The 23,828-nt window shown below is 34.4% G+C and overlaps 1 protein-coding gene across 1 annotated transcript in view; it reads right to left on the bottom strand.

Moving 5' to 3' along the window:
- LOC123537998 (uncharacterized) overlaps positions 1-23,828 on the bottom strand; it is a 162,150-nt gene that overhangs the window by 69,264 nt on the left and 69,058 nt on the right. The window contains exons 20-26 of the mRNA XM_053529685.1: positions 21,197-21,442; positions 13,840-13,899; positions 10,988-11,115; positions 4,854-4,993; positions 4,219-4,403; positions 1,400-1,475; positions 591-736 (exon numbers count right to left, since the gene is read on the bottom strand). Coding sequence (XP_053385660.1) covers positions 591-736; positions 1,400-1,475; positions 4,219-4,403; positions 4,854-4,993; positions 10,988-11,115; positions 13,840-13,899; positions 21,197-21,442 — 981 coding nt within the window. The remainder of the gene's footprint in view (positions 1-590; positions 737-1,399; positions 1,476-4,218; positions 4,404-4,853; positions 4,994-10,987; positions 11,116-13,839; positions 13,900-21,196; positions 21,443-23,828) is intronic.

The raw sequence follows: 23,828 nt of genomic DNA, 5'->3' as shown, positions 1-23,828 counted from the left end.
AATGACTACATGATATTCGTTTACGTTTTGATAACACTACCTGTTCATGCAGCAATTTGTAAATATCTTGCTGGTGAGGGTATTGTTGATCCCATTTTTGGCAAAATTTACCACTGTATGTCATGTCAGTCGTTACCTGTTTGAGTGTGTACGTAACACTTGACATCGATAAAGCTGTAAACAGAATGGAAACGATTTTTTATTATTTCCTACATCTGTATTGATGTTTAAAGTAACTTTATACTGAAATGCTAGTAATAACTTATCATAAGGTCACCAGCAAACTTATGACGTCTTCTCTACGTTGGATACGCCGTGGTGTTGGCCACCTGGATACAAAAGTCTTACTGACATCAGCAAACAAAGTCACTGTTATATCCCTAGCCAAAACTAAGTCTAATATGTTAAATTGAATATGGGTCATGATAAAAAACAGAACCACCTTTAAGAAATAACTGATCTTTCAAATACATGCATTTCTTTAGACACCTCTAGATCTTCACAATAATTCAGATGCAGTCTAATCTGATGTTTAATCCTATCCTACAGAACTCACATCAGTAACTTTTCAATTGTTTTCAGAGTCTTACCATGATTTGGCGAATTCAGTTGGTATTCACATATGGAATAGTCTGCTAAAACAACGTCACAGTCTATTGACTCCCATGTATTATCATCACTGAAACTTCGGAAATTCATGCGAGTACATGCTCTAATAGAAGGCTCTCCATTTCTCCTTTGTAACAATAATATGATTATTTTACCACGTGTCAATTTGAGAATAAAACTTCAGGCAGTCCAAACAGTAAACAATTAACATGTCAAAACATACTGAGGCCACAATTTCGTAATATTCGTTGGACATCTGACCATAACAGAAACTGATAGTAAAACGAGGGTTTAATCGTAACTAGCAGTCATTAGCATCTGCAATTAAATTGCTCTTGTAAAAAACAATTGCTAGCCTCAGTTTTAAAAAAGCACTCTTGTGGCTAGCAGCTAACAATATTTTGGTTTAAATTGTTCCTGTAATTTGCATTTGCTTGCATCTCTCGTTACTTTTACAAATTATCTGTAAGAAATAGGATGAATTTCTATTTTGTTTGGTCATTACTTTACGCAGTTTTCATTAAATGTGTGTACGAGAAATATAAATAAAATCAGTTTAGTTCAAGAGTAGAACCGGGGTACAGTGTCAAGTGAGACTGTTGCCTTTCCGGCACAGACGGGCATCAGGTTAGTGTGATACCTCTCGGTCACGGTAGACAGGAGGTACATGCATGTCTATCAAAATATTAAACCGAGAGGTAATTTTGCAAAATAGTTCTCAGTAACTTGAAAATTGATTTACATTAGTATGGAAGTCATGCTTTATTATATAAAAGAGAGAGATTTTTACCATGCTTGAAAATGTGCAAGAACCTGGTTTTCCCACACCGGGATATGTTCTATATCCGAATTTACAAATCGTAATCCTGAAAATAAGTAAACAGATAGATAAATATTTAAGTATAAAGATTGTAAATTTTGTATCTTCTACATCTTAAATGTCTGCTGCAGTTTAAGTTTGATTGAATATATTCATTAAAAGTAATGCATTGCGCTACCGGACAGTGGCTGAAGTGAAAACGTATTATATAGATGCATTTATTGGAAAAATAACATTACTGACTACGGGGAGACTTTCCACAAACGCGAGGAGGCAATAACATGTGCACGACAGTCACATGCATCAATAGATATGTCTTAAACAGAAACATTGACTCTTAGACTAGCAAAAACAGTTGTGATTAAATGCCTAACGATAACATTATTTTATCGCAAAAGAGTTAAAGAAATGCAGTCAGTTCAAATAAAGTTCTTAAAACAAATACAAGCACTCAATTTTATTCTTATAGAAATAAAATGGCTGCTTAATTTTCCATAACTGTTACCGAGCAAGAAGTTTATATGAATAAAATCAACTGTTTTGTCAAACGCTTTATTTTGTACCTCTGTATATTTCGGGACACACATTCAATAAACAAACCGTTTATGCAGAGCTTTTACTACAAAATTAAGAATAAAATCATTCGAACACGAAAGATTAGGTGGCAAATGAAAATTGCATTTCTGATAAATGGTATTTTCATATATATGTTTCCTCCTGTTTAATCGTTTCAATGTCAGGCTTAATAAAGTCAAGGAGAAACTTCTCCTTTTGGTTTTATTTTTTTTTACTTTTACACAAGAGAGAATCATGATGATTTATATTCTTTCCTTTTCATCAATTTTAAAAAGTATTTGTGTCTATAAGATGCTTTAGATATTACCCAGTTTTCTGATATCTAATAACGTTGTAATTTTTCACGAACAATCTAAAATGTCATCTTTAAGCTGTTCATATCTTTCTTTTTCCGAAATGTTATATGTATTTCTCTTCCTACCGCAACGTTTACGGTTGTTGCTCTTATCTGTTTCTTCTCAGATAAAAGTTAGTTAAGATAATAGGTAAGGGTAGATTTCTCGGAAGCATAGATTATCAAAAACACAGCCTCAGAGTCATGCAACCCACAACAAAAAGAAGCTGTAATTGAAAAATATTGCTGACGGGTTGCTTCAAAAATCTAACAGGTCCATGTGAATTTATGGGGGTAAAAAAGGGGGTGGGATTGGACAGGAAGTTGAAGGGGAAAGATGAACAAGGATGAATATACAAAGGGAATGCTACGTTCCTTAATCACAGTTACACTACAACGTAAACCATTATATCATGTACCAAAGATAAACACACAATCACACCTAACTTAGTATGAAAGAAAAAAGTCAAGTAAGATACAAGAACACAGTAGGGCACCGCTTTAGACTCACAAGCATACAAACGCGTCCCTATAAGCAGCAGGAAAAAAACAATCATGTACCGCCTTAAGATCCCGGCAGCGAAAATAAAGGGGAGCACATAAAACTAACTCAACGTATAGAGGGAGGGGATGTTAAAGGGAGTGCAAATGCAAGGGGGAAATAGGGGACCGATAGAGGGAGTGAGGAGGAGGGGAAAAATGCTTACAACAAACAAGATAATATACGCAACAGACAACAGACAGAAAATCAGTTGAAAATAGGGGCACCGCCTTGAAACGGTCAGTAACCTATTAAAAGAAAACTGGGGGTTTAAACGCGTTAAGGGCATGCCAACCTCACAGTTATCCTATTTTCAACACTTAGACAACACAATGTAAATAAAATCCCCGCTGAGAAAGGCTCTAACATTAGCGCAAAAATACCAGATTAATTAAGTAAAACATAAAATTGAGGTAAATCTGTACTGGTTCTTCCCAGGAAAGACGGCTTCGCGTGTATCGGTGCTATACACCGGGCACGTTAAAGAACCAGACTGTCTATTCGCAAAGAGCTAGGCTAAGTTAGCCGGACACGTCTGTATCTAAAACGTTCTCTCTGTCTGTTCTAGGGGCTTTATCTCACTCTGTCCCTCTGGTCAGATCGCTCTGTGTCTATACTAGTAGAGGATGAATTTCGCGCCCTGTGTGGCTGCGTCTGCTATATGTAAAGCGCCTTTGAACGTGTTTATCATGAAAAGGGCGCTATATAAATCTGGTATAATAATAATAATAATAAATCTAAGGAATAGTTTACGAACTAAGAGCCTACCTTTTAAGGGCACGACTAAAAAAACTGGTAAGAATTATCATAACATATCATCTTAAAAGGAATACATGGTTTTTACTGAGTAAATCATTTCAATTAAAATATATTTTTAACACAATTTTAGGGAAAACTGATAACATGACCTTTTCAAAATACTGTATAAAGAATTATGATTTTGATACGTCAAAGATGCTTTAACATTACACCTCCGTTGATGAAAATGTTAAAAAATATTTCTTCCGCGCTGGCAAATAAAGTTAGCTACATGTGGTGGAAAATCGAATTGAGGTGCGACATAGAAATAGGATGTATGAGATTGGTGACCTTGTCCTAATATTAAAACAACAAAACTATCGAACGCTTGTAATACACTTTTCAGCTTATCATCAAATTACTGACTTATTTGCATAACTAACATTTTCGTCTAAAAGAAATAATGCTTTTCATATGTATAGCAAGCGGAAAGTAGTAAAATTTTCATTTTAGTCGGATAGTGTTGTCAAAGATATGACTGTCGGAAAAGAAGCATTGTATTGAGTGAATTACAGCACAAATATAATCAAATTGTCCTACCTATATAAGCGTAGAAACTAGCGTTGAATAGGTCATATGTTATACCACGGTCTAAATCTCTTCTCTCCCGTAATAAAGTTTTGATAAAACGTAATTCCTCGATTGAAAATATTGACACAAGTTGCATTTGTTTTCTCCAACAACCATATCTGGCATAGTTCCACACAGTCATTGACGGGAAAATGCTGTAACATTTTCCCAGAGTATCTGAACAAACTGGAATTTCAATATAATTTCAATAAAACATTTGGTATACAGAAGTACATATCCTATCACTGAATTCATACCGAGACATACGACATATATATTATATGTAGTCCGAGATAAAAAAAAAATTTGTAAACAATTAAAAATTCGGTGGCAAAAGATTCGTCAGATATGATAACAACAAACTAAATAAAAAAAACTCACAAATGTACTGTTCACAGCCCAGAATAATGACAGAAATAACAACCTTGTGAATGATTCAGAGAGAAGCCTACAGTTCTTTTTTTCTGTCATTATTCGTAGTATGTTAGTTATAGCTGTAGTAGAAACGTTGTAAGAATGGATGAATGTTTAGTTTTCCGCTAACAATAAAAGTGTTATTAAAAAGCATTGAGCTGACCTGGACAATTTCTAAAACAAGCCTGTACTTCTTTCTTTTCCCCAAAACAATCTCTTCCTCCATTGTGTTTTGCAGGATTACTACACGTGCGTGTTCTTGACCTGATCCCATTTCCACATTTGCTTGAGCATGAACTCCAGTCTGACCAGGAACTAAAGCCGCCGTCAACTATTCAAAAAATGTTTCAGTTAAATTAAATAGTATAACTCCAGTCTGACCACGAAGCACAACCGCCGTCAACTATTTAAGAAATGTTTCAGTTAAATTAAATAGTATAACTCCAGTCTGACCACGATGTCAGAATAATTTGTATGTTTGATATATTGATAACGTAACACATTAAGCACAGATAGTGCTTGACTCCCTTTCCATGCTATCATTGCTATAATTATTGTTGAACTGTGGTTGATAATAGAATTTGGGTCATTTGTGGCTGATTTGGGTTCATTATGTGGATGGCTGGGTCCCACCTTCGCACATTATGTCATATACAAAAATAAAAGGGAACCAGATATTTGATAGAGCAAGGCAAGTACTCGTTGTAAAACGTTATGTTTAAATTTGGACCAGTTAGAAACAAGTTCTAAAAATACACGTCTGCTGGGGTATAAATAGGTTGATGGATGACAGAGAGCTCATTCGGTATCCAGCGGTTGAAGAAGACACATCGAGGATTCAACTAATAATTTATCCCAGTACCTTGATAAGGAGACTATTGCAGTTACCCTGTCAGGGCGGATAAATTATTAAAAAGAAGACTTTGGAAGTTCTTAGACTAAAGAAGAGTAGCAGAATTTCGATAAGGTTTCGAGCATCTATAGGACCAGCGCATAGGAGTTTAACCTTAAAGGTAATTGAATGCTATAGACGATAGCATATATAGGCTGAGCATCGGGAAGCTGAGACAGAGACCCAGAGTTTGGTAATCTACTGAGATAGTAGGAGAGTTCCAGCTTATAGAAGGTTCAGCATTATTGGCGAAGTACAGCCAAGGCATCGGGGATATACCTATATGGTAGTTGAGTGCTACATATGATAGCATATAGGCGCTGAGCATCCGGGAGTCAGGGCATTCATATAGAGTTGAGAGGACAGAGGCTGAGCAATCTATGCGACAGGACTCGTATGTTGTTGATTCAAAGTCATTGTCTGACGGGAACGTCAACAAACAGACCAGTCAAGTATAGAGTCTCCAGCCTATAGGAGTTTGAGCTAATTGAAAATTGTTAGTTTGAAACATTTAGTGAGTTGCCTAATCCCTGAAATTGTCTAGCTCATAATAAGAAATCATTTACGAATCATTGGTAGACGAATCATTTAGGCAAGGTAGCCAGAGGAAAATTCTATATATGGGATATTTGGTCTCACCAGCTCTACGTTTTAACGAAGGACATTCTACAGCATTGTCAGCTAGTCTAAGACATAGTCACCTTAACGATTGGACCCAAACCATTGTTCAAGATACTAAAGGCGTAGGCACTTCCCTGGGTCATATAACCAGTATCCTGACACACGAAATACAACCGCCGTCAACAATTCAAGATTTTTTTTTCACTTAAATTAAATAGTATAACTCCAGTTTGACCAGGAAATACTGCCAACGTCAACTATTCAAGACAAGTTTCGATTAAATAATAAATAAAATATTAGGTGCAATCTATGTCGTTGCAACGTTTGATAAACGAATAAGATAATTCATAAAAGATATACACTTATTACTATAAATGATTGCCGATCAATCTTTTCCCCAGATATTTAAAATATGTTTCATTTGGTTGAACGGAAAACTGTGCATCACCAAAGTGACATTGTTGTATTTGTTAGTGGCAGGACTTTTTTGTGCCCCCCCCCATGAGTGGTGGGGGCATATGAATTGGTCTTGTCCGTGCGCTCGTCCGTCCGTTTGAAGTTCGTGACGCGCCAAGCTCAAAATGTATTTCATATAAATTGATGAAACCTTGCTTGAGTCTTTATCATGATATGAACTTGCGCACCTCCTATTTTTCGTCTGGCTCCGCCCCCTATTTTTAGAGTTCTGGCCCCTGAAATAGTCAAAAATGCCCATTTTCACGTTGTGACGCACCTAGCTCAAAAAGTATTTCATATAAATTGATGAAACCTTGTATGAGTCTTTATCATGATACTAACTTGTGCAACTCCTATTTTTTGTCTGGCTCTGCCCCTTATTTTCAGAGTTATGGCCCCTGAAATAGTCAAAAATGCTCATTTTCACCTTGTGACATGCCTAGCTCAAAAAGTATTTCATATAAATTGATTAAACCTTGTATGAGTCTTTGTCATAATGAACCTGCGCACCTCCTATATTTTGTGTGGCCCCGCCATCTATTTTAAGAGTTATGGCCCCTAAAAATGTCAAAAATGCATATTTCACCTTTTAACGCACCTAGCTCAAAAAGTATTTTATATAGATAATTGAAAACTTACATAAGTCGTGATATAAACTTGCACACTTTTTATTCTTATTTTTAAAGTTAAGGCCCCTGAAATAGTAAAAATATGCACATTTCCACCTTATTATGTGCCTAGTTCAAAAATTATTTAATGTAATTGCACGAAACCTTGCCTGTGTCCTACAGGCACATTCTAGTTTCTATTTGAATTTATGAGGTTCTAGTTTTATGACGCATAATATAAGGGAAGCTTTGTATGGATAAATATTCTAAAATCTTTCTTCCTTGAGTGAAAGGTCGATGTTCAATTAATTGATCTTAATTTTTTTCAATAAACATTTTGTATCTAGCCTGAAATATTTTACAAATAGTGTAGCGGTATCATTGAAACAGAACATACACAAGCCTAAGTGTATCTATGGTTTGCAACGAAACTTATAAAGCTATCCCCCCCCCCCCCCCCCCCCCCCCCCCCCACCCCCCCGATATCTTGGCCATGTTTTTATACCGCGAAATGAACACTTACAAATATCTAAATACTAAGAACTAAGTATGTTACTACAAACATGTTACAAGTCAAAACATTTCCTGCGGAAAGAAGTTATAATTAAAAGATCATAAATTGATTCGTTATTGTTTTAAGATTGTTTTCCGGACAAATACTACCAGCTATATTGCAAAACCGCCGTTCCATAAATGCGATAAGCCAATCGCAAATCTGTAAAAAAAATCACGCGAAAACAACCATGTCACGGATGGTAAACGCGCAATCCAATTCCCACTGGGAACACGCTTAAATATGAGTTGCGCTAAGTCCGGTGCTGGTGTTGCGCCTCATTATATACAAAATCGAGGTAGGTGGGTTTTTATTTTTGTAAATAATGACACATTTACGAGTGTTTTCGAAAAAAAAGCAAAATGCTATTCGACACAAAAATGAATAAAGATCATGTGTGAAATATCAGAGGGCCTCCGTGGCCGAGTGGTTAAGGTCGCTGACTTCAAATCACTTGCCTCTTATCGATGTGGATTCGAGCCTCTCGGTGAGTTGAATTCTTCATGTGAGGAAGCCATCCAGCTGACTTACGGAAGGTCGGTGGTTCTACCCAGGTGCCCGCTCGTGATGTAATAATGCACGGAGGAGCACCTGGGTTATTCCATTAAAGCTGTAAAGTCGCCATATGACCTTTAATTGTGTCGGTGCGACGTTTAACCCAACAACATAAATAAAATGAAATACCAACGTATTAAATTAAGAATTAGCCCTGTTATATGAAAATTGTGCTGGCTGGAACTGTCAGAAAAGTATGGAATCATGAAAAATGCAAATTTTCTAACTCTTGTGCTTTCTTTCTGGAAATGTGGCGCTTCTAATGATCAAACACGTGTAAAACAGTCATAAATATTACATACACTTGAATGAAATGTTGCTTTTAGGGGAAATATAAGCAAAGAATAATCGGGAATGGGGTTGCTGCTACATTATGCTGTATACGAGCAACTCCATTCCCGGTGCGCAACCCCATTCCCGATGATTTTTTGTCAATTATGTCCCCGTAAGCAGGATCTGAAGCAAATAATTTTGATATCCGTCACTTTATAACAGTTGAGTTATCTTAAAAAAGCAACAGACGTCCTCAGATAAGGCATATGAGGTATGAAACTGCCATTTTTGTTGATTTCATACTTTTTCACGCTTTGTGTTGACAGCGTTTTTGTGATGATAGAGTTGAATCATGAATTACAAACCAGATATTTTACATATATGATGTATTATCATATTTGTGTCGAATAGCATTTTGCTTTTTTCGAGAAAAATTATTCTTGTCTCATACTAAGCAAAATCATAAATTCACATATCTCAATTTCGTCTTTTTATGTCGCGCAACCCATTTTAAGCATATTCCCAGCGGGAATAGGATTGCGCGTTTACCACCCGTGCATGTGCTTCACTTCGTCCGAACGTAACGCGTGTAATAAAATCTCATTTATATGATACATTCTTATTCATTTTAAGACCTCTATCCAGTTTTTAAAAAGGTCATAAAATAAATAAGGATACATTGTTTTTATGTAACATGTTGAAATAACATTCATCTGGATTCAGTGCCATTTAATAAATATATGAAAAATATGTTTTATGTGGTGGGCTGGAATATTTCATTAAAATAAAATTGACTTTTAATGCAGTGAAATTATCAATTTATTTTCACCGATGCGGAACTTCATTCGAACGCGAAATAATTTGAATTATAACTAATGGGAAATTCTTTGATAAATTTACTTCAGTAAGATATAGATGTATGTGAATACCTAGTCGAGCATAAAAATATACACTCCATTGTACTTAACTGAACATTCTAACACGATCCGATTCATTTTCCTATTAAACAAGGAAGGCTGAAAACAGTTAATTATTATACAATAATTCACTGTTCTGACGTCACAATTATTACGTCATAGCGTCAAACGGCATTGCGGCGCGCGAGAAAAGAAATCAATTGAAAACGGGCAAATATTTGATTTATGCCGTCAAGGATGCACTTTATAATCCTTGGTAACGTGTTAGAATCTAAATAATAAATCTCATTTAGTGATTTGCTCTTGAATAAAATCATTGTTTGTCGTTCAGATGCGTATAATTATATCACAACTGGCTCGATTTCGATGTTTTATGTTTTACTGAAAGTCATCTAGATGAAAATGTAAGCAATGACAGTATCAGTCTAGATTTTCATTCAACAATTTACCGTAAAGATGTTTCGTGTCACTCCGGGGGTTTACTTATGTATATATCAGACAATCTTATTTCAAAACGTATACATGAACTTGAGAACATTTTGAAAGATTCGCTATGGGTAGAGTTAAAAACTAAACATACGAAATATCTCATTTGTAATTTGTACAGACAACCTCAAGCATCTATAGACTTCTGGATAAAACTGAACAATTCCTTAGAAAAAGCTCTTGATATGTGTGATAGATTAATGTTAGTAGGAGATATAAATGAGGACCAACTGAACATCAACAATCACAAATTTAAAGATATTCTTCTAATCAATGATTTACATAACATAATTAAAGAACCAACAAGAATTTCAAATCATTCATCGACCCTTATTGATCCTATTGCTATTTCTAATACTATTGAAGTTTACAATTCCGGTGTCTTTTTAACTCCGGCAGAAATAAGTGACCACTTTGGAACTTATGCATATATAAAATACCCTAATTATATACCTATAGCGTATAAACGAGAGGTTTGGAACTATAATCGCGGTAATTTTGATGAACTTAATAATTTGATTCAAAGTAATGACTGGTCATTTTTAAATTCGAATTCGATAGATGTGGCATGTGAATCTTTTACAAACGTTTTTATCGAATTAGCTAAACAATGTATTCCGACATCTCTTGTTACAATAAGACCACACGATAGACCATGGTATGATTCCGAAATTCGCAGAGCTTCAAGAAAACGTGACCGTTTAAAGAAAAAAGCTCTGCAGACTAATAGTGTATCTGATTGGAATTCTTTTAAGCGCATTAGAAACAAGGTAAACAACTTAAAGCATCATGCTAAGGAAAGTTTTTATAACAATTTAGAATTTTCTTTGGAGGAAACAAAATCGACCAGTCCGAAGTTTTATTGGAAAACAGTAAAAACGCTTATTAAAAACAATAGTAGTGCTAGCAACAATAATATACCAACATTAGTTGTCGAAAATAATGGAGATGATATTTACTTTACCACTGATAACGAAAAGGCAAACTGTTTTAATGAGTATTTTTCCTCTGTGTCAAGAGTTGATGATTCTAATGCACATTTACCTAACTTTATGTTAAAAACAAATTCTACCTTACATATATCTCCTATAACTGAAAGTGAAATTGCTGACATTATATCTTCATTATTAACTAATAAAGCTGTAGGTCCGGACCATATAAGTCATAGGTTACTTAAAGAAACACGTTTAACAGTTGCAAAACCTCTTAGTATCATATTTAACAGATCTGTTCATGAAGGTGTTTATCCCAGTGCTTGGAAACTTGCTAAAGTAATGCCCCTTTTCAAAAAAGGAATAAAAAATAATCCATCGAATTACAGACCTATTTCCTTAATAAGTTGTGTCGGAAAAGTCATGGAAAGAGTAATTTTTAAACGTATCTATAACCATTTATACTCCAATAATTTTATTTATTCCCTACAATCTGGCTTTTTACCTGGTCATTCAACTGTCTTTCAGCTAGTAGATATGTATCACCAACTATGTGAATCTTTTGACGAGAGAAAATCAACTTGCATTGTTTTCTGTGATATATCTAAGGCATTCGATAGAGTTTGGCACCGTGGTCTTCTTTTTAAACTTAAGCAATACGGCCTAGATGATACTCTACTTAGTTGGTTTGAGAGTTATCTTTTGAATCGCAAACAGTCTGTCTTTGTTGGTAGTGAAACCTCGAGAATACTCCCACTAAATGCTGGCGTTCCACAGGGCTCGGTCCTTGGACCTCTACTTTTTTTAATCTAAGTAAACGACATAGCTGAAAATCTTTTAAGCATTACCCGTTTGTTTGCAGATGACAGCTCCTTAGCTGTAACTTTTTATGATGTGAATTACATAGAATCTGTATTAAATAGTGATCTAACCATAATTTTCCAGTGGTCCAAACAGTGGTTAGTTGATTTTAATCCTAACAAAACTGAAGTAATGTTTTTTTCTAATCTACAAGTAAAGCCATCTCTTTATTTTAATGGTATTTTACTAGATTATGTTGATTTTCATAAACATTTAGGTTTAACTTTATCGTCCGATCTTAAATGGCACGAGCATATTAGCCACATAGAAAAGTCTGCATCGAAAGTTTTGAGTTCTATGAGAGCACTAAAATTCAAGTTAAAAAGATCTACTCTAAATCAAATTTATATTTCATATATGAGACCTATATTAGAGTATGCATCTATCGTTTGGGATGGATGCACTGTTCAACAAAAACAATCCTTAGAAAAATTACAATATGAAGCGGCGCGTATAGTTACGGGATTAACCAGGTCTGTCTCAATACAAAATTTAGTTCAAGAAATAGGATGGGTCTCCTTAGAGGACAGACGAAATATTCAAAAGCTTATTACAGTTTATAAAGCTAAAAATAGTCTACTCCCTGAATTCTTGTCAAATATTTTTCCTCCTGTTGTAGCAGAGATATCTAATTACCCTTTGAGAAACAATGATAACTATGTAACAATAGCTCGAAGAACTCAGATTTATAGTAACTCATTTATACCGTCATCTACCGATCTATGGAATTCACTTGATATAAATATTAGAAATTCTGAATCCCTTAATATATTTAAATCAAGGCTAAAAGATTTGTTCAAAGCACCAACAATCCCCAAACACTTTTTGATTGGTCAAAGACTGCCCTCAATATTACATGCAAGGTTAAGAAACCGATGCAGTAATCTGAATAATGATTTATACAGGAATCATTTAAGAGATAATCCCAGTTGTGACTGTGGGTATCCCATCGAGAATGCTGAACATTATTTCTTTCAGTGTATGAAATTTAGAGAACAAAGAATCGACCTATTTCACGAAACCAGAACTTTTCATCCTTTAAATGACACACTGCTATTATTTGGATCTGACATGTACTCAGACGAAACCAATACAATAATTACTTTGGCGGTGCATAAATTTATCATAAATTCTAATCGTTTTCAGTGAGAATATCTTTAACTTGTAATTTCTACCAGTACCTAACATTTGATATTGATTATTAAACCTCAACTTATCGCAAACGAATACAGTTACTCCTGCCCTTGCCTAGCTTATGGGAAACAGATCCATGATGAAAAATAGCAATATCAACATCATATATAACATTAAACTAGCTACTTTTTTTCTATTTTAGTTTCAGTCATACTTTGGTCTTTTCTTCATTCAAACTTTTGTAATACATGTTATAATTGTTTATTTCGTAAAAGTAATTAATTTTATGCAATAGTTAATTTTCGAGGGAAGGGTCGTTTACTAATGTTGGCAGAACTTGTGGTCCGACCCTATTGCTATAATTCAATCGATTGTTAATATCCATATGTTGATGTAATGATTTAAATACATGTATTATAAGCAATAAAATATGTTTAAACTAAACTCGGGTTGCGCCCTCGTGATATAATTCCTTCGCATCTGCACTCAAAAAAAAAAAAAAAAAGATTTATTTAGCGGCAAATCACTAAATGAGATATATTATTTCTTAAATAAACATGGAGACGTCATATTTTTCATCATAGCACGTGACATTGTGCGGAAAAATGGGTATAATTTGATTACAACCACTGACAATCATAAAATATAAAGACAGTTTGTTTGTTTTTCAAGTAGATCTATGAACTATATTCCAACTAGGAACACTTAGTGAAATATAATTATTATTTGATCAACAAACATCCTCTATACCAATATGTGATATATTGCCAAACTATTCCAAGGACGGGATTGAGATGAAGCGACAGAATTTTCGATAAGGGTATATACCTATAAAGACAAATCCTGATTATTTTTTTTTTTAATTTTATGTCTTATGCTAGGCACTTACTTGCAACTGACTGATTGTTCCTGCTGCACTCACTGTCGCTGCTGTTTGGTTCATCTCCAACTGCAAATAGTTATAACGAAAATAATGTACTTTCTCATTGATATCACCCAAATATAAAGGGTCTGCTAGTTTTACCATGCTGGTCAAATGGAAGACGGTAATGGATAACTTATAAGTAGTGAAGATTTCTCAAAGTCATTACAATTTGGAACTGACGTTACTTATCTGTATCAGTTACGCTTCCCACAAACAACTTCGTTATGAATATACCATATGAGCCGCGCCATGAGAAAACCAGCATAGTGGGTTTGCGGCCAGCATGGATCCAGACCAGCCTGCGCATCCGCGCAGTCTGGTCAGGATCCTTGCTGTTCGCTTTCAAAGTCTATTGCAATTAGAGAAACTGTTAGCGAACAGCATGGATCCTGACCAGACTGCGCGGATGCGCAGGCTGGTCTGGATCCATGCTGGTCGCAAAGCCACTATGTTGGTTTTCTCATGGAGCGGCTCATATATTTATTTCAAATTTAAGAAATAGCACAGTTTTTCAGTTTGTGAATGTCCTTGTTATATATTATTAAAATCGTGCTTGACAAGACTCCGATAACTTACGGTTAAACGTTTTAACATTTTGCTGTATTATTAGATACTACAGATCTTAAAAGTAATTTACGAGAACAGTGTTGTAATACACTTGCAAAAATGTCAACATGGGTCATGGTCACTTATATAATACTGACCTCAACTTTTCGTCTTATTGGGTAATTCATATATTAGTCAGTGTTTGAACTAGATAAACTGACTGCAATATCGACATCATTCTCATTACGGTCTGAACGTATACTATACATGAATAAAGACAATCCGTCAAGAAACATCAGTAGCTTTGAATACAAAGAGATGAAAATATCAACGTATCATGCTCAAACTTTTGTAATATTTTTTTCCAAATGTGAAATTATACGATTGAAAAAAATATATACACATTAAAAGTAATAAGTAAGTCCAGTATCATGTGTTTTTATAAGAGGACAATTTTTCACGGAAAGCTGATGTTTTAGATAAATACAGTAATGCTCCTTTAATGCAAAGGTATAAAATATCACAAAAAGCATCCACTGAACGCTTAAACGTTTTTCAACTCCTTAACACTTTTGGCTATTGTGTTTTTATATGTGTTTCGAGTAATTTTTAGATTACAAATGATATTTCTCGCTCTCACGTGCTATTAAAATAATGCTTTAATTGAAATATGTTTTTAACAATGAAACAAATGTGAATAAAAGACAACAAAATAGCTCAATTTTGAACACTAAGAGTTTATAGGTTCAATGTAACGATTTGTCTCAGTGTAAAATAAAATTTAATTCCTTATTCCAAACTGAATATAAATTAGGAATAATGCATCTTAAGATATAATACCCAAGTATTCAGCGGAAAGCATAGTGATAATTGCCCGTAAGTATTGACTTAGCACTCGTGAATATTCGATATATTTTTGCAAATTAGGGATAACATTTGAAAACGACGTACAATATCTGTCGCGCGTGCAGATGTAGTTATGCAGACAAAACGTTCAGCTACCAATATCGGTTTTGTAGGTTTACCATATCCATCGTGTCCAACGTATACGTCGCATTTACGGCGGGTACGCTACATACACGGTATAGTGTACGTTCCATTACCGGCATTTCCTGTTGATCTTGTCAACATTCTGTATAAGAAAAACTACTTCTTTTCATTGAAGTTCAGCGTGTTTATAGAAGCGATATATTCAGTACGAGCTGCAGATCATTCACGCTCCCCATGGTAATGTGATTTTGGGCAGTAATTCTCTAGTTTCTTCAAACATTCAAGTAAACTGACGTGTGAATTCGGTTTCGAACTCGGGCGTTCACTTTCAGGTTCATTTTCTGTCTCTTAAAATCATTCTGTTGACTTTTCACCTGTTTAACGCGAGAATAGTATATCAAGTTACAAATAAAAATATATATCATGGCCTAAATTCATGTTTTAGGGGAGCTACAGAAGTACGCCACATAAAAAGGCCGTTATCTTTAGCTAAAATGCAACAGTTACTGTCATTATTGTAAGGAATTTCCAGGGAGGATACCCTAACCCGACCACTGTGTACTATGATAAATTCATTGTAAATAGTCTCTTTTAAAGAGAATTCCTATAGTTGTTTTCCTTTCATAGATTTTTTTTTTAAATTCACATATATGATAGGAAAATTTGTGCTGAAAACAAATAAAAACAATGGGTCACCAGGCTTGTTTTTGTGAAAAATTGTTTTGAACACACCCACTGTTACTGAAACTGCCAGCGATTTTTCAACATTTTCATAATTCTTTGCTTTTTATAAATACCAACCAAAATATACATCAGGACAGCACAATAAAGTTTATTCTTTTTACAGATTTTATTATATACTTATTTGATATCATAGTCATATTTGTAATACTATATCCTTACAATAATGGGTACAAATGAAAAAATAATATTGTTTCCTATTCACTTTTGTGAACATTTTCCAATGAAAAATACCCATAGTGAAGAATACTTTTTAAATTTTGAAAAAACTGTTTCATAGATTTTTTTCCTGTTTTTCTTGTGTATGAATAATTGTATTGTGAGCATAAAAATGGCTTAAAATGTATGGGTCACCAGGCTAAATTTTATGTTAAGACCGCTTGAATACAACACCTGTTCGGACGAAAAATGGCGCGAACCTGATCAAAGTACATGTTTATCTGCTAGAAGTTAAAAAATGTTTTAAAAATTCTTAATTCTTTCTATAACTGAATACTAAATAATCTGAACGGTGATATTGTCTTATCAGTACTAAGTCAATTGTCTTACATTATATGAACGACACTGTCTTTGTACTAAAATGCGATGTGAAAACACAACCACAAAATGCCAAGATACCTGTCAGGCAGAGTACTTGTCAATACAACATTAACCAGTATCAACATTTGATTACTGATAAAACTTATCAAAAATGATATTTCCTCATATTTAAGATTGTCTGTCACATGTTTCAACAAATGTTGACTTCACTTCAGTTTTCCATAGGAAGTGTCGGCTACGCAGAAAGATGTGCATAAAAAACTATAGGAATTCCCTTTAAAATAATAATTTTAACGTCGAATGTTACCAAATAAACTTGACTAAATATATGAAATCACTGTTTGTAGAGCTACATGAACAATTAGATATCGTTTATAATAATTTTCAGTCAGTTGTCCATAAGCATTTACCTGGCACTCATTATGTTGGCCGATATTTTCGGGCGTTTACGTTAGCACAAAAGAATCGTACCCTGAAAATAGTTACATATATAGAAAACACAAATTACACGATGGCGTAGTAGTGTCTACGCTCGATACCACGGGTTCCAAATTACCGGCGTGCACCATTATATTTTAATTCAGTATAACGTAATGTTATCGGCATTGATTTTATTCTTATCTTATTTCACATACATGTAACGTTTTTTACGAATTTTAATTGTTTTCTATTGTAGATTTGAGCCGCGCCATGAAAACCAACATATTGGCCTTGCGACCAGCATGGACACAGACCAGCCTGCGCATGCGCGCATCCTGGTCAGGATCCATGCTATTCGCTAATGGTTTCTCTCATATTGCAATAGGCTTTGAAAGCGAACAGCATGAAACCTGCCAGGCTGCGCGGATACGCAAGCTGGTCTGGATCCATGCTTGTCGCAAAGGCACTATGTTGGTTTTCTCATGGCGCGGCTCATTTTATTTTCTGGAAACACATACGACATGAAATCTTTCTTTTTTTTTCTAAGATACTTCAAAAGAAGAATCGAAAATTCCTTCTACGGTTATCTTGAATACAAGTGTTTTTTCATTCAGGAAATGAACAAGAAATAATGACTATTAGTTTGGCCAGATAAGTAAGGGAGAATGTTGAATGTGCCACGGGTTGGTTGTGCCACACGTGACTTCCCATCTGTATTGAAGAGCCTAGACGTCATTTGCAAATACTTTAAACACGCCAGTTTTCAAATACACTTCTTGGAAAGCGCAAGCATTGTAAACAAAAGGACAACAAAACTGTGTTTGAAATACCGATTTGGACCGCTATAAGTAATTTTTGACGTATTAAACATTTGACGTGTTCTGACAGTTCGTTATTTTGTAGATATATTGACATAAGATATATTATGAAATTCAGCATTTTGAGTTATGTGAACTCAGAAATACGAAAAGGTTAAATGCCATGTAGTTTTATAATGCTATACCATACTGTAAGGTAAGGGTGTACCTCGCACAGTATACCCCGCATACTGCCACAACCTACCCCAGATTCGGGGTAGGTTATAATGTTTGACAGGCCATGTTTACACTAGCAGTATTCTTAAACTAAAAACTGTATCCGCTACTGTTACATCTCATTTTTTAACGAAATTTTATTTCATGTAAACATGGTCTTAATGTACTGATAAACTGAAACAGTGCTCGAGAACAAGGCAAAATATGAAAAATGGCACATTCAACCTGAGATCGTTCTCCCTTACGAGAATTTCTTTCCTGTTAAGTCTGCAGATAAAATTTGAAAAAAAAAAGATATGGTCAGATGTAGGCAACAAAATTAAAAAAAATGCGAAATCAGAAGTGAGAAAGGCTTTGTCCGCACTGCTACCTGTAAATGCGACATTATGTTACTTGTGAAATACACTTTTAGTTTTTAATTCGTTTTAGGTTCAGACACCGAAGATAAATTTACGAAAATATATGGAATAATATGATTCCCTGGTAAAAACTTTAAGGGGCAATTCTATACTGTACTGTTTATACAAAACGAGCATGATTATTTTATCTTTCGAATGAATAATATTACCGTTATTACATTATGTAATTCCAAAACCGTTTATAAATGTTAAAAAATGTAAATAAAATAATGAAAAGATGCGAGTAAAGACATTTGTAATCAGTTACTATAAATTTAACGGCCTTTTTATGTGGCGTACTTCTGTAGACGCGCCGTTTTATAGGGCGTACATCGCTAATTTTGGCACAAAGCTCCCCTAAAACATGAATTTACGCCATGATATATATTTTTATTTGCAACTTGATTTACTATTCTCGCGTTAAACAGGTTAAAAGTTAACAGAATGATTCTAAGAGACAGAAAATGAACCTGAAAGTGAACGTCCGAGTTCGAAACCGAATTCACACGTCAGTTTACTCGAATGTTTGAAGAAACTAGAAAATTACTGCTCAAAATCACATTACCATGAGGAGCGTGAATGATCTGCAGCTCGTACTGAATATATCGCTACTATAAACACGCTGAACTTCAGTGAAAATAAGTAGTTTTTCTTACCTCACCATACAGAATGTTGACAAAATCAACAGGAAATGCCGGTAATGGAACGTACAATATACCATGCATGTAGCGTACCCGCATACGTTGGACACGGTGATATCATCTTTATTTCATTTTTAATTTTGTCACCCTTGCTATCATTTATTGTCACTTATCACTACTGAATTATTGTCACTTATCACTACTATTTAACATCCTGCTATGTAGATGTTAGAATTTCTATAAAATGTCGTCTTAAACCTTCGGGAATTGACACATTTGTTTATCGAATCTACAGTTCATGTAACTGGTGTCAAAATCATTAGATAGATATTTCTTAAGACGTAAACAATGTTTCATATAATAATGGACGAATAAAAGCAACATTGATAAAACTACATTGATTAAAGTCGTTTTTAAATTAACTGAATTCGAAGACATGGTGACGTGCACGGATGTCTGACAGATTATCACTACGTCATCCTTCCATTGATATACTGAAAAAATTATCTAAGTAGAGTAACATTAGCAGTCATCCATATATAACTTGACCCTGCTAAAAAAGGTCACTTTCTAGTCCGATGGTTGGAATTCACTGTAATTATTAGTGTGACCCTGTATGGCGCGGTCAGTGGACAGTAGAAAAAGGCAGCAATTTGAACTAAAACAGTAACCAGTGAATCTCTTACGTGTTAAAATAACAAGGTGCAAATTGTTTTACTGAACTGCAGTAAACATAAATAAATAAATAAATAAATAAAAGGTAAATGTATGAATCCCGGAAGCACAGACTACCCCAACCTCAGCCCGAAAGAAATGCATCGCAAAGTAGGCCTCCAAAAGCTAAAGAAACTGTAGCAGAAAATATTTCTGGCGGATTGCTTTAAAGTCCCAGGTAGTTATGTATTCTTAATATTGAAAGAAAGTGTGAGATAACGGATTTACTTTTTGTTTGTTTGTAATTTATTAGATACAGACATACTAAATGTACACAAAAATGCAATGTATTTCGTACATCCATGACAGAAGATTAATACAAATTCCGGTACAAAATGATGTCAAAATTAAAACTTAAAAGTTATTATTTTCATTTGCAAGACCTAAGAAACGTAACAGGAAGCCAAAATAAATTTTGGAAAGAGAAACTACTACAATCAGCGTGCGAATTGTGTTTATTTTTATATAGTGATATGAAATAAAAATGTATCAGCTGTTTAACAAAGCTTTAATATGTGACATAAAATAAAAAGTTATATGTGTATAAACATATATATATATATATATATATACATACAAGATAAATATGTTTATAATAAGCAAGATTAAGTGTTAAATCCTTTTTATGTCCTATATTGAAAACCTAAATACATTGTGGTCAACTGCCTTTGATGGTCGTTTCAAGTCAGCCCTTCCGATGTCAGCAAAACATTTTAGAATGTGAATGACACAAAAACGCGTAAAAAGAACGAAAACGCTCGAGGATATCTGCGAGGACTATTGAGTGTTATGACAATAGTTACGAACAATAATTGTAAAACCGTCAAAACAAAAATATAAAATGCAGTGTTTATTTTCTTCTTTATCCTAATTCTTATAATGGCAATGGCCAAATAGAGAGTCCTAGCTACCGTGCTTGACATGTAAAACATGTACTGTGTATTTATAGTAAAATACCTTTTATCTAAACCATTTCAGTCCTTTAAAAGAAAATATGAACACATCTTGTGCAATCGAAACGAGAATATATCTCGATGCATAGCTGGTCACATGTTGGAAACACATGTAGTTACTTTGTGTAAATTTCGTGAAATAAGAACTGTGAATATGCACAGTACGGAAGGAGCCGTTAAGACTATTAAACATGTGTTTTTCTTTTTGAGTGTATTGTTACGCACAAAACACCCAACGGCAGCATTTTCAAACGTCGTATGCACTACCTATAATCAAACAAGGCCAACTCACTGGTTAAAATGTATGAATTGTAAATATGAGAAGTTTCAAATTTCATTGTTACCTTCTTGTCCATAAATTTCAATTTCGCATAGTTTTAACTCGTCTATCCTGCCAACTATCTGTATTTTAATAAATCTTGCAGTTATACCAAGTAACGGTACAAAGATTGGCTTTGCTACCTCGAACTGCCGCAGACACTCAAAATCTCGTGCTTCCATGTCGCATAATGTCATTCCTGATGAAATTTCCAAATTATGTAGATACTTGTAATATTTGATGATGTCGTCCGTTCTGCTCGACGCTCCTTCTAAAAAAGTAAAAAAGAGGAAAGCACTTGCAACTACAATTGTGCAAATAATTAATATATGAAAATGTAGCATCGCAAGTATTAATTATAAAAAAGTAAAAATGTGGTTTGGGCAGTTCTGTAAAACTTGCAAAAGATGTTTTCCAAGACTGATTCCAAGATGGCGCGAGATAAGATTAGCAGTTTAGATATATTTTAAAGGCAGTTTTTAAATACTTGTAATAGTCAGAAGACTGGTCAAAGCACATTTCTCGTTTTCATCCATCTCATATCAGCGGTTTACATTTTCGTGCCTTTGAATATTATTATATCTTTTGCATTGTACGAAGTTTTGTCGGTCTTAAGCCGTTTACCTAACAGTCTTCAGACCGTATTTGTTACTGGCTTGCCGGACTGAGTGGAAATAAAATGAACATCAGTATCTCAAAGAACTTCAGACACTTTCTATATGAGCCGTGCCATGGGAAAACCAACATAGTGGGTTTGCGACCAGCATGGATCCAGACCAGCCTGCGCATCCGCGCAGTCTGGTCAGGATCCATGCTGTTCGCTGTCAATGCCTATTGCAATTGAGAAACTGTTAGCGAGCAGCATGTATCCTGACCAGACTGCGCGGATGCGCAGGCTGGTCTGGATCCATGCTGGTCGCAAACCCACTATGTTGGTTTTCCCATGGCACCGCTCAATTATGAATTTGCCTACTCCAAGAGTGAAAAATAAACCACTAAGAAATAGATATTCAATTACAAATACCTTAAAAATACATATTTGAGAATATTTCTTAAAGTCAAATTTTCAATATTTATTTCATAAAACGGTGATTTTTTTTTTTGCTTTAAAAAAAATTACGTACACAGTTATATACATATAAAAGCTATTTCTCTTTATACAGCATTGTTCTGCCCCGTGCATCAAAACCATATTTGGCCAGCATATGTAGATATTAATTATACACATTTTCTGTAACTACTGTGTTGATGCGAAGTGGGAACAGTACTTTTAAACAAAAATATAACTACAGGGTGTTTCCAAATGTAAACTAACCAATACTTTTTATATTCATTTCAAATAATTTGATAGTCACATATCTTTACATCTGTCTGTAACTCAAATAGCATACACATATTTGCAAAGCGTACACAAAGGTATGTTTTACATGTATAGTAGTGAGAGACGCGCATGCCACTAGCGATGAGGAAGTTATTTGTTTTCCTTTTATTTTTTTTTACTTTTATATCTTTTTCATTTCTTTATTTTTCACATCTTTTTATGTGCGTTTATATTTATATCCTTTAGACACATACTTTATGTCACATGCATTCATTACTTCATGTTCTTCCTTTTGTGAAAACTAAATTGAAGACTGTCTATCAAACAGAAATAACGCTTGGCATTGATATACCTGTAATACATAGGTCAAGAACAGTAGCATATCAGTGACGGTTTCACATTCAGTGTGATGCCATGAATGTGTTGTGTCAAGTCGCTTTCCATGCAGTCGGCATATACTAATACGGCAAGACTCGAAAACGATCTAAAAGGTCTAGCCGAGTTTCAGGTGGAATTTTTATGCAGCGACCTACTTCTACACTAGCCCTCGAGTGACACATTTCGAATGTGTTTTGCCTACAACTGAAGACTTGATTTGTACAACATTATCTTTAGCAGGGTTGCAGTCAGACTCATTCTGAGTAAATATTTTCCGAAACAGCTTCCTTAGGCAAGCCCCACAAAGAAATATCATTTCGGATACTTTCTTATTACATTTTTATACCAAATATTGTCTTGCCACTGGTACATCTCCCCAGCGAGAACCCACCCTACGACCTTGATAACATGAGGATGACTGCCTTTTTTATTTTTAGTATTAATCTTATACAGCACACAAATATCTACCATTACTTATAAAAGAGCTATACATACATGTATATGTACTTACGTAACCAACTGAACCACTGTAATTAAACTGACCGGTCACTTATACATGTATATCTGTAGCATTCCTATTCACACATGTAATGCATCAATAACTTTACATGACGAACAGTGTATAGGTAAGAAAGTAAAGTAAGTTTAAATCAAATACGGATTGTTTGCAAAAATATTGTTCTCTTTTTTATTTATGTATAGGATTTCAATCTGAAAATGTTTTTCCTTAAATAAACATATTTTGCCACTTTTCTCAACTAGAATTCATATATTTGAAACTTCCGTAAAGTGATGACATTATATTTTTAAGTAAATTAAACATTTATTGTTTTTCAAAAAATATACCCTGGCCTAGATTAGATAAGAAAACCAATTTGATAGGAACAGATGGTTTATATGTGATTCAAAACGATTTGGGTATTATTCAAATACTTAATAAGAATTTTGCATTCAAAAT

The sequence above is a fragment of the Mercenaria mercenaria genome, chromosome 18, assembly GCF_021730395.1.
Source record: "Mercenaria mercenaria strain notata chromosome 18, MADL_Memer_1, whole genome shotgun sequence".
NCBI lineage: Eukaryota > Metazoa > Mollusca > Bivalvia > Venerida > Veneridae > Mercenaria > Mercenaria mercenaria.
This window is presented reverse-complemented; position numbering and strand designations above follow the sequence as displayed.